Source organism: Schistocerca gregaria, unplaced genomic scaffold (assembly GCF_023897955.1).
Source record: "Schistocerca gregaria isolate iqSchGreg1 unplaced genomic scaffold, iqSchGreg1.2 ptg000255l, whole genome shotgun sequence".
Taxonomy (NCBI): domain Eukaryota; kingdom Metazoa; phylum Arthropoda; class Insecta; order Orthoptera; family Acrididae; genus Schistocerca; species Schistocerca gregaria.
Genome location: NW_026061761.1, coordinates 1,617,931 through 1,634,373, shown reverse-complemented (window position 1 = coordinate 1,634,373; position 16,443 = coordinate 1,617,931). Strand labels below are relative to the sequence as shown.

Sequence of the window (16,443 nt, the reverse complement as noted above, 5' to 3'; positions counted from 1 at the left end):
AGACACAACAGCAATCTAGCGGGCACGCCTTCGCGAGGACGCCATGCCACTACACACGTACTAAACTAGTCGCGTATCCGCTGTTCAAGCCAAACATTAACAACACAGTTCCATATTCCTGACACCCTAATAGTCGGGAGCAAAACAAAACCAAAAATACCAAGAGCACAAGATCCAGCATAGCGTCAGAACAGATCTTACTTCATGCGGTTGCCTTCACAAATACAGGTATCGAAATGAAAACAAGAACGTGTAACAACATTCCCTAATCAGCACAATGTTCTTCTTTAGGTCTCGGTAGCGCTAGACAACGCTGACATGCCAATGTTAACAAACCTCTAAGGCAACACCCTCCAACTGACAAGCCGAAACCAATGTGACCCCTTATCAGCTCCGTGACAGGACTCGAACCCCCAGCTACTGTCAGTGTAACTCACTTAGAATAAATACAGCGCAAATAGTATGGCGGGCACATATACCGAGGGATTAACAGAACACTAGACTGAACTAGAATTAACCTTAATAATACAGCACTAGATCTTGGGAGGTAAGGAACTAACTCTCCACCAGAAATTCTGCAACCACAGGGTGGGAGGATGAACTACCAAAACATAGAAGTGCAAACGTTCACAAATAACCACCAAAATACACCACTACACCGGTTAGCAACGATGCGTGGAGGAATCTGCACTGTCAGAATTGCACCAGTGAACAGAACAGAGGATTGCCACAGCAGTGGCCACAAGGCGGGATAGACGACTGGATGAGCTCAATCCCAAAGGACGAGCAACTTGAAACATTCACACTTAACTTCTCTTCTCCTTTCGCTCGGCGCACTCCGTCGTTGGTCCGGGACTGCTGTGCACAACTCTGAGCCGTCCCCAGTCGTCCCGGCAGACACCGACCCAGCCTAACTGCTGCCGGACTCAAACCCTCGCCTAACGGCGGCTCCATCGCCGCATGATGGTTACTGGTTGTTTGCCTTGGTCGACGCAGGCGATGATTAGACTGCCATGCGCCTCCCGCGGACAACCAGTGAAGAGCGGACAGTGGGGCCCAACCAGGCCGGCGTTCCTCCACGGGTAGAAGTGCGGGTTCGATAACAACACCCGTACGCAGAAGGTAGGATGTCGGCGTCACCAGAGCAGACACGAAGGCCACTGCGCGACAACCTCCCCCAGCGTGACCGCGGTCGCCTATAAATAGTACAGGCCGGAGAGTCTGCTGCAGTAAACACGTGGGTTCACTAAGGGTGGGAGTTCAAACGAAAGAGCTTCATAAAAGACCAACCCTGAAGAACCGCGGAAAAACGAAATAGAAGCGAAGCAATAAAAGACAGCAGCGAGATGCTAGAGCCCCAAACACTGTCGATTACCAAAAACATTGGCTCCACACGACGGTCAGGAAACGAGCCGTGGAAAGATGGAAGTACACACGGCTCAGTTTCTAGTTCATTTCTTTGATTCTGATTTAGTGTTTTCCAAACAGAGAGTTAACTCTTTCATGTCATTACTCAATTGCATACGACACGTTTTTGGATGTGTCAGCACATCCACAACATTGCTCTTGGCACTGCAGGTGTACAGTGTCTACAATAATACTCAGTACTGTAACGAGGCTAGCCACGCAGAAGTAGTACATCCACAAAGTCTGGTTGTTAAACCACTCGCAGTTTACCCCACAACACGAAAACTGCCACCAAAAATTTTTGGACACTATTGAACTCAGGTTTTATACAGCTCACCGGTATCTCACTGTGACTGGATGCTGACGAGAAGCTGAATCAGTTTGTAGCTTGGGCTGCAACACCATAAATGAATGAGCAGTTGACATTGTTGCCACTGCAGATTGACGAGCCAATGATACTGTCTGGGACCGCTGCTGTAGATTGTTCGTGGTATTAATACGTTTGAAGCCTTCTCGTTGTAGTTGAAAATCTTCGTACTTGTGGACTAGCTAGTTTCTTCTCTATCGTAATTTCAATTGGAGGTAATTCACAGTGCTACTAGTTGCTTTTGCGCTGCAGTGTAATCTTGGCTGTTGACCTTGTTTGCAGCAGACAACAGTTATCAAGTGCAGCAAATCTTTGCACCCAAAAGCCATCAGTCTTTCTCAAAATTTCAGATTTCTGGTTACTATTCTTGTCCTTTGTGAGTTTTTATTTACTTCCCTTCGTACTTGTTTCGGGTGGCTCATCGGTTGCCACATGCGATGTTCTGCTACTTCTTTACTGTGATATTGGGTACTGTAAAATGTGATTGGGAGCTACAAGTTTCTATTATTCACCTTACTATTTGTGCACACTCGTCAATATCTTATGCTCGATCTTCATTTCTCAAAGTGCTGCACTTACTGCTGGAAGTTAAGAGTACAATGTAATATCCAGTCTTGTATACTGTAGTCTCATCTACAACAACTGTACAGAATAGATCTGCATAATTTTTTTGGAAATTATATGTCGATAAGGACTGCGTCTAAGAACGGTCTGCTTTAAGATTGCAATGGAATAACAGGTCTTCTCTTATCCCTGGGATGCCACAGGCTTTGTCGAAGCCACCCTTCCTTCGAGACAGTATGACACGGAATAAACTGCCCGACCATTAGGTAATGTGGCCGTCATGGCTTGCAGATCCAAATGGTAGGTTATATTAATTCAGTACAAAAATAAACTTTTTGTGTTGACGATTGTCACCCGTCGGTTCGGTAAATGCTTGCGCGACATATCACTTCGTTAAAGTTATATGTTACACTGTGATACTTTAACAGTGGTTTGCAGATAAGATAAATATTACTCTCAGTACGTGTTTATGACTGTTATTGATTTTATTTGCGTTAGATAACAGTAACAGCAGTACACAGTATCAGGACACATCTGTTATCTCTAGTCTCACAGAGAACATAACATTGTGGAATTTGAACACACAATAATACATGTTTCATTATAAATTGTATTATAATAATGTGCAACCAGGTTCTTGACAATGCAGTCATTATCTCGTTCCAGGTGCTACTTGTCAGCAAAGGCATAGTAATGACACGTGCCACTTCAACCTCAGAAAATGTTGGACCCGGTTGTCCTGAATGTGCCAAATAACAGTCCACTCATAAAGTCAGTTCGATTCCGGCAATGTGCGAGTTCGAGAAAGGTGCAGTTTAAATGTGGTAGATGTCATAAAATGTGAGTGTACAATACATTTGAATAATTGGCAGCACGAAGTAATTTTCTGCTCACCCACCTCTAGCCTCCCTACATTTGGCCGAGCAGGTGCAACTGCATCCCATCCCACCATTCTGCAATTGTCAAATTAAGTCTGCATGTGACCTCAACTACCATAGCTTCAGCTACGAATGTAAGATGACTTTTATATTAAGCTTTCATAAGATGTAAGAATGTAGATCTCGGGAACAGACTGTGGTGATTAATGATGAATTTGGGGAAAAATTAGTCTTATGGCCAGACAAATAAGCTATTTCGTTCTAAATTATCTCAAAAGACTAAACATAAGTTGTCAGGCAAACTTCAAACGATAGAAACTCCAGGATGGGATGTAACAATACCAGAGAAGGAAAATTGCTACTCACCATATAGCGGAGATGCTGAGTCGCGATAGGCACAATAAAAAGATTCACACACTCATAGCTATCGGTCATTAAGACCTATGAGCACGTGCACACACACACACACACACACATACACGCACACTTGTCACACACGCGTGCACACACACACACACACACACACACACATACACGCACACTTGTCACACACGCGTGCACACACACACGCGCGCGCGCGCGCGCGCGCACAGCTCTCTAAGACTGCAGGCGTGTGTGCAAGTTGCATTTCCGTGAGCGTGTGTGTATGTGTGTCTACTGCTGACAAAGGCCTTAATAGCCGAAAGCTATGAGTGTGTGAATCTTTCTGTTGTGCCTATCGCGACTCAGCATCTCCGCTATATGGTGAGTTGCAACTTTCCTTCTCTGGTATTGTAAACATAACTTGTTTTTCACTCGGCTCGTCGGTGTGTGCTAATACTGACTGTACGGCGACTTAATTTTCCACCTGACAGTGATACAAATCGTCAAAACAGTTACTAATACACACTACTGGCTATTAAAATTGCTACACCACGAAGATGACGTGCTTCAGACGCGAAAGGAAGACAGGAAGAAGATGCTGTGATATGCAAATGATTAGCTTTTCAGAGCATTCACACAAGGTTGGCGCCAGTGGCGACACCTACGACGTGCTGACATGAGGAAAGTTTCCAACCGATTTCTCATACACAAACAGCAGTTGACCGGCTTTGCCTGGTGAAACGTTATTGTGATGCCTCGTGTAAGGACGAGAAATGCGTACCATCACGTTTCCGACTTTGATAAAGGTCGGATTGTAGCCTATCGCGATTGCGGTTTATCGTAATGCGACATTGCTGCTCGCGTTGGTGGAGATCCAATGACTGTTAGCAGAATCTGGAATCGGTGGGTTCAGGAGGGTAATACGGAACGCCGTGCTGGATCCCAATAGCCTCGTATCACTGGCAGTCGAGATGACAGGCATGTTATCCACATGGCTGTAACGAATCGTGCAGCCACGTCTCGATCTCTGAGTCAACAGATGGGGACGTTCGCAAGATAAAAACCATCTGCACGAACAGTTCGACGACGTTTGCAGCAGCATGGGCTATCAGCACAGAGACCATGGCTGCGGTCACCCTTGACGCTGCATCAGACAGGAGCGCCTGCGATGGTGTACTCAACGACGAACCTGGGTGCACGAATGGCAAAACGTCATTTTTTCGGATGAATCCAAGTTCTGTTTACAGCATCATGATGGTCGCATCCGTGTTTTGCGACATCGCCGTGAACGCACATTCGAAGCTTGTATTCGTCATCGCCTTACTGGCGTATCACTCGGCGTGATGGTATGGGGTGCCATTGGTTACACGTCTCGGTCACCTCTTGTTCGCACTGACGGCACTTTGAACAGTAGACATTACATTTCAGATGTGTTAAGACCCGTGGCTGTACCCTTCATTCGACCCCTGTGAAGCCCTACATTTCATCAGGATAATGCACGACCGTATGTTGCAGGTCCTGTACGGGCCTTTCTGGATACAGAAAATGTTCGACTGCTGCCCTGGCCAGCACATTCTCCACATCTCTCACCAATTGAAAATGTCTGGTCTATGGTGGCTGAGCAACTTGCTCGTCACAATACACCAGTCACAACTCTTGATGAACTGTGGTATCGTGTTGAAGCTGCATGGTCAGCTGTACAATTCTGTTTGACTCAATGCGCAGGCGTATCAAGGCCCTTATTACGGCCAGCGGTGGTTGTTCTGGGTAGTGATTTCTCAGAATTTATGCACCCAAATTTCGTAAAATGTAATATATCAGTTCTAGTATCATATATTTGTCCAATGAATACCTGTTTATCATCTACAGTTCTTCTTGGTGTAGCAATTTTAATGGCCAGTAGTAACTCGGATGCTGACGCAGGAAACTGTCTTATTTGTATATTTTTGTAATGTGCCAGTGTTGTGTTGTGTTATACTGATACATTTTGGTCTGTTGAGTAATCGTACTGACTTTGATTTTAGAATAAATCTGTGTACGGTGTGATGCTGTAGAGTGTAGGGTCTCCCGGAGGTGGTAAGTGAGTAACGTCTCGTTTGTCTCCAGCCCGAGATGCCACTCGAAGTCGGCATCAAGGAGGAGGAGCCAGACAGTGCGGATGAAGCTGAAAGAGGACGCGTGAGTATATCGAAATAAAGTTCCACTCCTCTATAAATCAGTGCACTTATAGGATAATATATCTTTAAGAATTAGGCATGCACAGTTAAGACAACTCTGAGTATAAAAAGAAACATCCCCTTTTGCAAGAGGCACCTTGAAAAATCAGAATTACAAACTCTTTTATTGCCAAAGTATCTGCCAAAAAGTTAACATTATTCCTATTCTAGGCTTCTTCATTTATTGATTACCTACATTTCAATAATACAAGGGGAAATAAAGTTTTAAAAAAGTTAACATTGCTTTTTATGTTCACTTCCTTTTTGCTTACTATCTAGCCACTCGTGTGGTATCACTGATTTTAATCACCATCATCTTAATAGTACAACTGAAAATGCAGTGAGTGAAATTTATAATCTTGGTTCTCACAAATATTTTGCAGTTTCTGATTTTGGCGACACAGCTGCTTTTTTCCTGAATACATAGCGGATTTTGAATCTATAACGATGTGAGAATGTGACTATTCATTTGCCTCACTGTTCTCTCATTGGCTGCATAGAACTAGCAACTGACACACCCCTTTTGTTCCCGTTGTACGTCACACCTATCGCCTTTCATTCTCTCCTGCATAAATCTATAATATTCTCCAATAGCAAAGTCAGTTCAGTTCTGACTACAAATCAATTTCAGGCAAACTGCAGTTTGAACACGGTCGACATTCATAAAAATCCGAGGTACCCAGTATACAGGGTGGTCCATTGATCGTGACTGGGCCAAATATCTCACAAAATAAGCGTCAAACGAAAAAACTACAAAGAACGAAACTTGTCTAACTTGAAGGGGAAACCAGATGGCGCTATGTTTGGTCCGCTAGATGACGGTGCCATAGGTCAAACGGATATCAACTGCGTTTTTTTAAAATAGGAACCCCCATTTTTATTACATATTCGTGTAGTACATAAAGAAATATGTATGTTTCAGTTGGACCACTTTTTTTCCTTTGTGACAGATGGCCCTGTAATAGTCACAAACATATGGCTCACAATTTTAGACGAACAGTTGGTAACAGATAGGTTTTTTTAAAAATTAAAATACAGATCATGTAGATCGTAGGTACGTTTGAACGTTTTATTTCGGTAGTTCCAGTGTGATACATGTACCTCTGCAAGCTTATTTATGAGAACGCATGCTGTTACAGCGTGATTACCTGTAAATACCACATTAATGCAATAAATGCACAAAATGATGTCCGTCAACCTCAATGCATTTAGCAATACGTGTAGCGGCATTCCTCTCAGCAGCGAGTAGTTAGGCTTCCGTAATGTTCGCACATGCATTGACAATGCGCTGACGCATGTTGTCAGGCGTTGTCGATGGACCACGATAGCCAACATCCTTCAGCTTTCCCCACAGAAAGAAATCTGGGGACGTCAGATCTGGTGAACGTGCGGCCCATGTTATGGTGCTTCGACGACCAATCCACCTGTCATGAAATACGCTATTCAATTCCGCTTCAACAGCACCCGAGCTACGTGCCTTACATTCATCATGTTGGAAGGATATCGCCAATCTGTCATGCAGTGAAACATCTTGGTAGAACATTTCGTAGGAAATCAGCATACACTGCACCATTTAGATATCCATCGATAAAATGTGGGCCAATTATCCTTCCTCCCATAATGCCGCACCATACATTAACCAGCTAAGGTGATTGATGTTCTACTTGTCGCAGACATCGCGGATTTTCCGTTGCCCAATAGTGCATATTAAGCCGGTTTACTTTACCGCTGTTGGTGAATGACGCTTCGTCGCTAAATAGAACGCGTGCAAAAAATTTATCATCATCTCGTATTTTCTCTTGTGTGCAGTGGCAGAACTGTACACGACGTTCAAAGTCGTCGCCATGCAATTCTTGGTGCATAGAAATATGGTACGGGTGCAATCGATGTTGATGTAGCATTTTCAACACCGGCGTTTTTGAGATTCCCGATTCTCGCGAATTTGTCTGCTACTGATGTGCGGATTAACCGCGACAGCGGCTGAAACACCTACTTGGGCATCATCGTTTGTTGCAGGTCGTGGTTGACGTTTCACATGTGGCTGAACACTTCATGTTTCCTTAAATAACATAGCTATCCGGCGAACAAGCCGGACACTTGGATGATGTCGTCCAGGTTACCGAGCAGCATATATAGCACACGTCCGTTGGCATTTTGATCACAATAGCCATACATCAACACGATATCGACATTTTCCGCAATTGGTAAACGGTCCATTTTAACACGGGTAATGTATCACGAAGCAAGTACCGTCCGCACTGGCGGAATGTGACGTGATACCACGTACTTATAGGTTTGTGACTATTACAGCGCCATCTATCACAAAGCGAAAAAAGTGGTCCAACTAAAACATTCATTTTTCTTTACGTACTACACGAATATGTAATAAAATGGGTGTTCCTATTTTTAAAAAAACGCAGTTGATACTCGTTTGACCTATGGCATCGTGATCTAGCGGGCCAATCATAGCGCCATACGGTTTCTCACTTCTACATCTACATCTACATCCGTACTCCGCAAGCCACCTGACGGTGTGTGGCGGAGGGTACCCTGAGTACCTCTATCGGTTCTCCCTTCTATTCCAGTCTCGTATTGTACGCGGAAAGAAGGATTGTCGGTATGCTTCTGTGTGGGCTCTAATCTCTCTGATTTTATCCTCATGGTCTCTTCGCGAGATATACGTAGGAGGGAGCAATATACTGCTTGACTCTTCGGTGAAGGTATGTTCTCGAAACTTCAACAAAAGCCCGTACCGAGCTACTGAGCGTCTCTCCTGCAGAGTCTTCCACTGGAGTTTATCTATCATCTCCGTAACGCTTTCGCAGTTACTAAATGATCCTGTAACGAAGCGCGCTGCTCTCCGTTGGATCTTCTCTATCTCTTCTATCAACCCTACCTGGTGCGGATCCCACACTGCTGAGCAGTATTCAAGCATTGGGCGAACAAGCGTACTGTAACCTACTTCCTTTGTTGTCGGATTGCATTTCCTTAGGATTCTTCCAATGAATCTCAGTCTGGCATCTGCTTTACCGACGATCAACTTTATATGATCATTCCATTTTAAATCACTCCTAATGCGTACTCCCAGATAATTTATGGAATTAACTGCTTCCAGTTGCTGACCTGCTATTTTGTAGCTAAATGATAAGGGACCTATCTTTCTATGTATTCGCATCACATTACACTTCGCTACATTGAGATTCAATTGCCATTCCGTGCACCATGCGTCAATTCGCTGCAGATCCTCCTGCATTTCAGTACAATTTTCCATTGTTGCAACCTCTCGATACACCACAGCATCATCTGCAAAAAGCCTCAGTGAACTTCCGATGTCATCCACCAGGTCATTTATGTATATTGTGAATAGCAACGGTCCCATGACACTCCCCTGCGGCACACCTGAAATCACTCTTACTTCGGAAGACTTCTCTCCATTGAGAATGACGTGCTGCGTTCCGTTATCTAGGAACTCCTCAATCCAATCACACAACTGATCTGATAGTCCGTATGCTCTTACTTTGTTCATTAAACGACTATGGGGAACTGTGTCAAACGCCTTGCGGAAGTCAAGAAACACGGCATCTACCTGTGAACCCGTGTCTAAGGCCCTCTGAGTCTCGTGGACGAATAGCGCGAGCTGGGTTTCACACGATCGCCTTTTTCGAAACCCATGCTGATTCCTACAGAGTAGATTTCTAGTCTCCAGAAAAGACATTATACTCGAACATAATACGTGTTCCAAAATTCTACAACTGATCGACGTTAGAGATATAGGTCTATAGTTCTGCACATCTGTTCGACGTCCCTTCTTGAGAACGGGGATGACCTGTGCCCTTTTCCAATCCTTTGGAACGCTTCGCTCTTCTAGAGACCTACGGTACACCGCTGCAAGAAGGGGGGCAAGTTCCTTCGCGTACTCTGTGTAAAATCGAACTGGTATCCCATCAGGACCAGCGGCCTTTCCTCTTTTGAGCGATTTTAATTGTTTCTCTATCCCTCTGTCGTCTACTTCGATATCTACCATTTTGTCAACTGTGCGACAATCTAGAGAAGGAAGCACAGTGCAGTCTTCCTCTGTGAAACAGCTTTGGAAGAAGACATTTAGTAATTCGGCCTTTAGTCTGTCATCCTCTGTTTCAGTACCATTTTGGTCACAGAGTGTCTGGACATTTTGTTTTGATCCACCTACCGCTTTGACATAGGACCAAAATTTCTTAGGATTTTCTGCCAAGTCAGTACATAGAACGTTACTTTCGAATTCATTGAAAGCCTCTCGCATAGCCCTCCTCACACTACATTTCGCTTCGCGTAATTTTTGTTTGTCTGCAAGGCTTTGGCTATGTTTATGTTTGCTGTGAAGTTCCCTTTGCTTCCGCAGCAGTTTTCTAACTCGGTTGTTGTACCACGGTGGCTCTTTTCCATCTCTTACGATCTTGCTTGGCACATACTCATCTAACGCATATTGTACCATGGTTTTGAACTTTGTCCACTGATCCTCAACACTATCTGCACTTGAGACAAAACTTTTGTGTTGAGCCGTCAGGTACTCTGTAATCTGCTTTTTGTCACTTTTGCTAAACAGAAAAATCTTCCTACCTTTTTTAATATTTCTATTTACGGCTGAAATCATCGACGCAGTAACCGCTTTATGATCGCTGATTCCCTGTTCTGCATTAACTGATTCAAATAGTTCGGGTCTGTTTGTCACCAGAAGGTCTAATATATTATCGCCACGAGTCGGTTTTCTGTTTAACTGCTCAAGGTAGTTTTCAGATAAAGCACTTAAAAATATTTCACTGGATTCTTTGTCCCTGCCACCCGTTATGAACGTTTGAGTCTCCCAGTCTATATCCGGCAAATTAAAATCTCCACCCAGAACTATAACATGGTGGGGAAATCTACTCGAAATATTTTCCAAATTATTCTTCAGGTGCTGAGCCACAACAGCTGCTGAGCCCGGGGGCCTATAGAGACATCCAATTACCATGTCTGAGCCTGCTTTAACCGTGACCTTCACCCAAATCATTTCACAATTCGAATCTCCGTCAATTTCCTTCGATACTATTGCACTTCTTATCGCTATAAACACGCCTCCCCCTTCACTGTCCAGCCTATCTCTGCGGTATACATTCCAATCAGAGTTTAGGATTTCATTACTGTTTACGTCTGGTTTCAGCCAACTTTCTGTTCCTAGTACTATATGGGCGTTGTGACCGTTTATTAATGAGAGCAGTTCTGGGACCTTTCTATAGACGCTTCTGCAGTTTACTATTAGCACATTAATATTGTTATTCCTTGTTGCATTCTGCCTACTCCTGCCTTGCCGCGTCTCAGGAAGCGTCTTGTCGGGCCTAGGGAGGGAATTCTCTAACCTAAAAAAACCCCATGTGCACTCCACACGTACTCCGCTACCCTCGTAGCCGCTTCCGGCGTGTAGTGCACGCCTGACCTATTCAGGGGGACCCTACATTTCTCCACCCGATAGCGGAGGTCGAGAAATTTGCACCCCAGCTCTCCGCAGAATCGTCTGAGCCTCTGGTTTAAGCCTTCCACTCGGCTCCAAACCAGAGGACCGCGATCGGTTCTCGGAACGATACTACAAATAGTTAGCTCTGATTCCACCCCGCGAGCGAGGCTTTCCACCTTCACCAACTCCGCCAACCGCCTGTACGAACTGAGGATGACCTCTGAACCCAGACGGCAAGAGTCATTGGTGCCGACATGAGCAACAATTTGCAGTCGGGTGCACCCAGTGCTCTCTATCGCCGCCGGTAGGGCCTCCTCCACATCTCGGATGAGACCCCCCGGCAAGTAGACAGAGTGAACACTGGCCTTCTTCCCCGACCTTTCCGCTATTTCCCTAAGGGGCTCCATCACCCGCCTAACGTTGGAGCTCCCAATAACTAATAAACCCCTCCCCCCGTGTGCCTGCTCGGACCTTGCTGAAGGAGCAGCCACATGTCCACTCACAGGCAGAGCGGGCGATGCCACACGGCCAGCCTCCACATTGACCCTCCGCCTCGTGCGCCGCGAACGCCGCTGAACCCGCCACTCCCCTTGGGGAGAGACTGGCCCAACCGCGCCCGGTACCCGCGAAGATGTCTCGACAGCAGGGACAGTGGGTGAAGCATCTAACACCTGGGGTGCGCCATGCGACGCACCAGACTCCCCACTGCCGCTACACTCCGAGGCAGCAGCCTGAAGACGGCTGACCGCGGCCATCAACACGCTCAGCTGTTCGCGAAGAGTGGCCAGCTCCTCCTGCGTCCGTACACAGCAGCCACACATCCTAGCCATCCTAAGAAATCAATTTACTATAGAGTGTTAATCAGCTTTTAACTAGACTGCTAATTCACTAAAGGCGGTTGATTATTGACTAAACTGTGATTGCTAACCACTTCTTGTAGAAACAAGGAAAATAGCACTACCTGTCTCTGGACGGTATTGAAAACAAACACTAGCACTACGAGCACTACGGCTGACTAAAGGGACTCTCTGACTGTATTCGAAACACACACGAGATCTATGGAACACTTAATAGCACTCTACTATTAAAGCTTCCTAAAAGCAAAAACACGCAGAAGAAGAAGTGACTTCAAGCTAGACGAGTTTCGTTCTTTGTAGTTTTTTCGTTTGATGCTTATTTCGTAAGATATTTGGTCCGGATACTATGAATGGACCACCCCGTATATTCCCACCGTCAGCAGTGGGGAAAAATTTTCTGCTCGTCACCACTTCCCTCCCCTCATTCAACTTAGATCGCAGGTGAGTCACTGTTCTCCCGCCAACCATTCCACAAATTTCTGTCCTCGAGCACAGCTTTAACGGCTCGAGCAGTTTATGTCACAGCTCGAAAACACTTGGGTTCTGCTCGATCCGACGACTTCTCTCAGTACTATTTCCTTAACGCATCTTCACATAATTAATGCACTATTGAGTTTTATTGTAAAAGGAACTGTGATACACAGACTGCAATATCTTGTAAAGTGCGGGTCACATGTAACAACGCCAGATGCACCGATGTGTAAAAATTAAGAACAAAAGTAACTTTCGTGGGACGTCGCTGCCGAGTAACGCAACTCAGTGAAACTTGCTCTGTACGTAGAATGAACTGTTGCAATATGGTACAGAAGGTAACTGAAGGGAACACCCAATGAGGCAAACAGGAATTGCACTTTTATTACAAGACAGTTATTACACTGAAATTACTGCAATTTATAGATGGCAACACATACTCTGTACCAGATGGTGGCCTCAAGGTCAGTAAGAAGTTCTTGTAGCACAGTGATCAATTCGTCCACCAACACTACATTTGTCAGTGCATCTCAATGTACTGCAATACGCTACATCTTTGCGACACGTGCAGATGTGCTCGACAGGATTTAAGTCGTGGAACGGGCACGCCAATCCGTGTAACTGACACCCTCTCACACCAATAGCTCCTCCACCTGCACAGTTCAATGCCGTTGCAAACAATGGGGTCCGGGCCAAATTCATCCTTGAAAACACACATGGGGAAGAAAAACAGTGTTACAGTGATACTGACTGACGAGTGTACCACATTCGAAGATTTGGATGTCAGTGTGCCTGAGTGGCTATACTGTTCCTTACACCGTACACCTGGACAGCCAAAATTATTATGTTTGACAGCATTCCTGTGTTGATTACATGGTCCAAGCTCTCGCCACATGAGGATACATCTGGAATCACTGTGCAAACTGAATCTGCATCTGAGAAGAACACACGACTACAATCCTCATCGGTTCCTCGTTGGTCCAGACCCTATGCTCTTGGCACTTTTACAAATCACTGAACACGGTGACACTCAGTATTCGACATTGTTGTAAGACTGTACTACTTCGCTGTGAGCATTTTTCAAGGTGCTTTCTCGGCGCGACTTCATTTTTATGAACAAAAATGTATGATTGCATCGAACGGGACAGGCAAAGGAGCTCTGATAACGAGAAGATATTCGGCGAACGGTCCAGCTCGCCCGTTCCCCCCGACTTCGATCCTGTCGAGCATGCGTGGGATGCATCTCGGGGACATACTGCAGCACGCCCCAGTGCGCCGTCGACCACTCGAACGTGCCTACTGCGAGAACTCATTGCGAGCGTGTGAGCACGTTGTGAGGAATGTGTTCCCATCTGTGGTTATCACACACCATATTAGCAATTGCGTCCTATCTTTTGTAATGTCCAGGTTATCACTGATGCTGTCAGATTAATATGATTTATTTTGCTTGGTAGGCATTTAATTTTTTATTAATTTTTCTTTGTTTCATTTGAATGTCACCATCTTGTTCTGAAGCTGATAATAGCCGTTAATGTTTTTATCTGGTATTCTAATACATGAAAACAATAGAATTTCTCGTTTGCAATCTAGTAACCTCATAACCAAATGCAATATTGAATTAGAATGGAGTAATATTTTTTGAATGGCAGCATTTTTACTTTTGACTATTCCCTTCACTAAAGCAGCAGCATAAATCTTTGAATACGGTTTCTATATATGTGTGAGAATTTTTGCAAACCTTTCCAAGTACAAGAGGCTGTAAGGCAATAGGACTTAATGCTGTTTCCTCCCACTTTTCAAAAAAAAAAAAAAGTCATATTGTATGCACATTAATGGCTCGTCATAGTGGCTACTTCACAGTTTCTCGCTTACCCCTCGCCACTAGCTCTGTACGTTTCAAATGTCACAAGACCGTTCGAACGGGACTGATACCGTATCGAGAGCTTCAGCGTAACTGGGAAATCTCGGCTCATCGGAATGTATCATTTGTCCGTCCCTTTCCTTCTGAAGGGAAACTGCAGTTCGTGAGCGAAGTGACAGTGCTTATATTTCTGAGGAAGGTCTTTCGTACAGAGGTAAGAGAAGGAAAAGTGCTAGCACAAAAAGAGCGAGTCACTGCAAATTGCGTTTGTATCGATCAAAAAATGATTCTGTGGGGCACATCAGGCTCCTTTCTGACAATCATCCAGAGAACATTCCTGGGGTTGCTGGAAAGAAATATCCTGCCAGTCTTCACATCAGATGTTTTTTAAAAGAATAGACACTGTCCACATAATATGTTTTTGAAACAATAGACAGTGCTACAAAATTAGTTTATTTGAAAGTTATTTTATGCAACTTTACTTCACTAGGATTTCCACAAATTACCCACTAAATATATATTGTGCAGTTGGACTAGTTATACAATTAAAAATCCAACATAGTGAACTCATTTGTTGTGTTTACTGTCAATAATAATAATAATAATAATAATAATAATAATAATAATAATAATAATAATAATAATAATAATAATGGTGATGATTATGATGATGACAGCAATAATACTATATACATAATATAACTTGACACTTTCGAAATAGGAGCAGAAGAATATGTGGAAGTTGAATGAACTCATCTAGGTACAGATTTTTGTTTTTCTTTTGCCAACCTCAGCAATGAAACTGCCAGCAACAGCCCATGTTTTTAGGTGGTGAACACACATTTAGGCTCCTGACAGCCTCAGCCAAAAGTGCCAAGTTATATTGTGGGTACAGTAGGAGGAGTGCAAACCCCAGGTTTCACCTTTTCCAGCAGCAGTTCGAAGACTTGCTGACGAAGAGGGGGAAGTTGCCACCACCTTACTGGGGGCCGCGCGTCCTCAGTGTCCGGGCCCCGGAAGACTCGCCCGTGGGGGATCGACTTCCGAGCGGACACACAGATCTGTGTGCTGCGGGCCCACCTCTGAACAACTACGTGGCCCCGTGCCCTGCGGACCCACCTCCGGAAGGCTATGCGGCTCCACCGCCACCCCCCGACTACTGGGATGCCAGGCCGCACAGACTGCCCAAGACGTACCACTGCCCCTTGTGCGTACGGTGGTTCACCAGCGTGCCGCACCTCAGGCGCCACTACAACACAGCCCTCCACAAGCGCCTCGCCGTGGAGAAAGGGCAGCCTGCTGTGCCCTACTGCAGTGAGTATCTGCCGGGCACACTGTTGGGAGTGTGACGAATTTGACAGTCGAGTAAAAAACTGGACCGTGTCCGATTTTACCATTTTTGATTTGGGCGTTGCTACTATTAGCTGAGACACACATTTGTCGCAGAAAGATGGGACTGCTGTAGCATTACCTTGTCTAACTAATTAATTAGAACAAGATACAGAACATCCCTGACATGACACTGTGTCTGACACACTGATGACGCGAGTTATTCTTTGTAAATTGTTGCGAGTGGAGGGCTGTGCTGAGTGTGCTGTCAGATAATAATTTTTTCATCCGAGGAAACAACCTCCTGTCATCTACGGAGGTAACTGGAGCAAATCGAAAACATTGAACTGTGGTAGGGTCCATTTCTACTGCAATATAATTTTTATACCAGATGGAGAGAGACCTGAGCTAAAAAGAAAAATTTCCCACACACCCTTACAGGCACATACAGTCTACCTGGGCAGCAGCCTCTGATGTGTAGTGTAAACCTGACCAGTTTAGGGGCACGCTACAATTCTCGACACTACGACGCGAGCCCAGGAAGTTGCAGCCTAGCTCACAACAGAACCTTTGAAGTCTGCTTCAAACCTTTGAGTAGGTTCAGAAACAGAGCTCTGATGACACTCCTGCAGATTGTGAGCTTCTTTCAAACTAAATTACAGT

The 16,443-nt window shown here is 44.9% G+C and overlaps 1 protein-coding gene across 1 annotated transcript in view; it reads left to right on the top strand.

The window, feature by feature from the left end:
* LOC126305113 (uncharacterized) overlaps window positions 1-15,800 on the top strand; it is a 270,465-nt gene extending 254,665 nt beyond the window's left edge. The window contains exons 8-9 of the mRNA XM_049992021.1: window positions 5,686-5,757; window positions 15,387-15,800. Coding sequence (XP_049847978.1) covers window positions 5,686-5,757; window positions 15,387-15,800 — 486 coding nt within the window. The remainder of the gene's footprint in view (window positions 1-5,685; window positions 5,758-15,386) is intronic.
* Window positions 15,801-16,443: the final 643 nt, after the last annotated feature.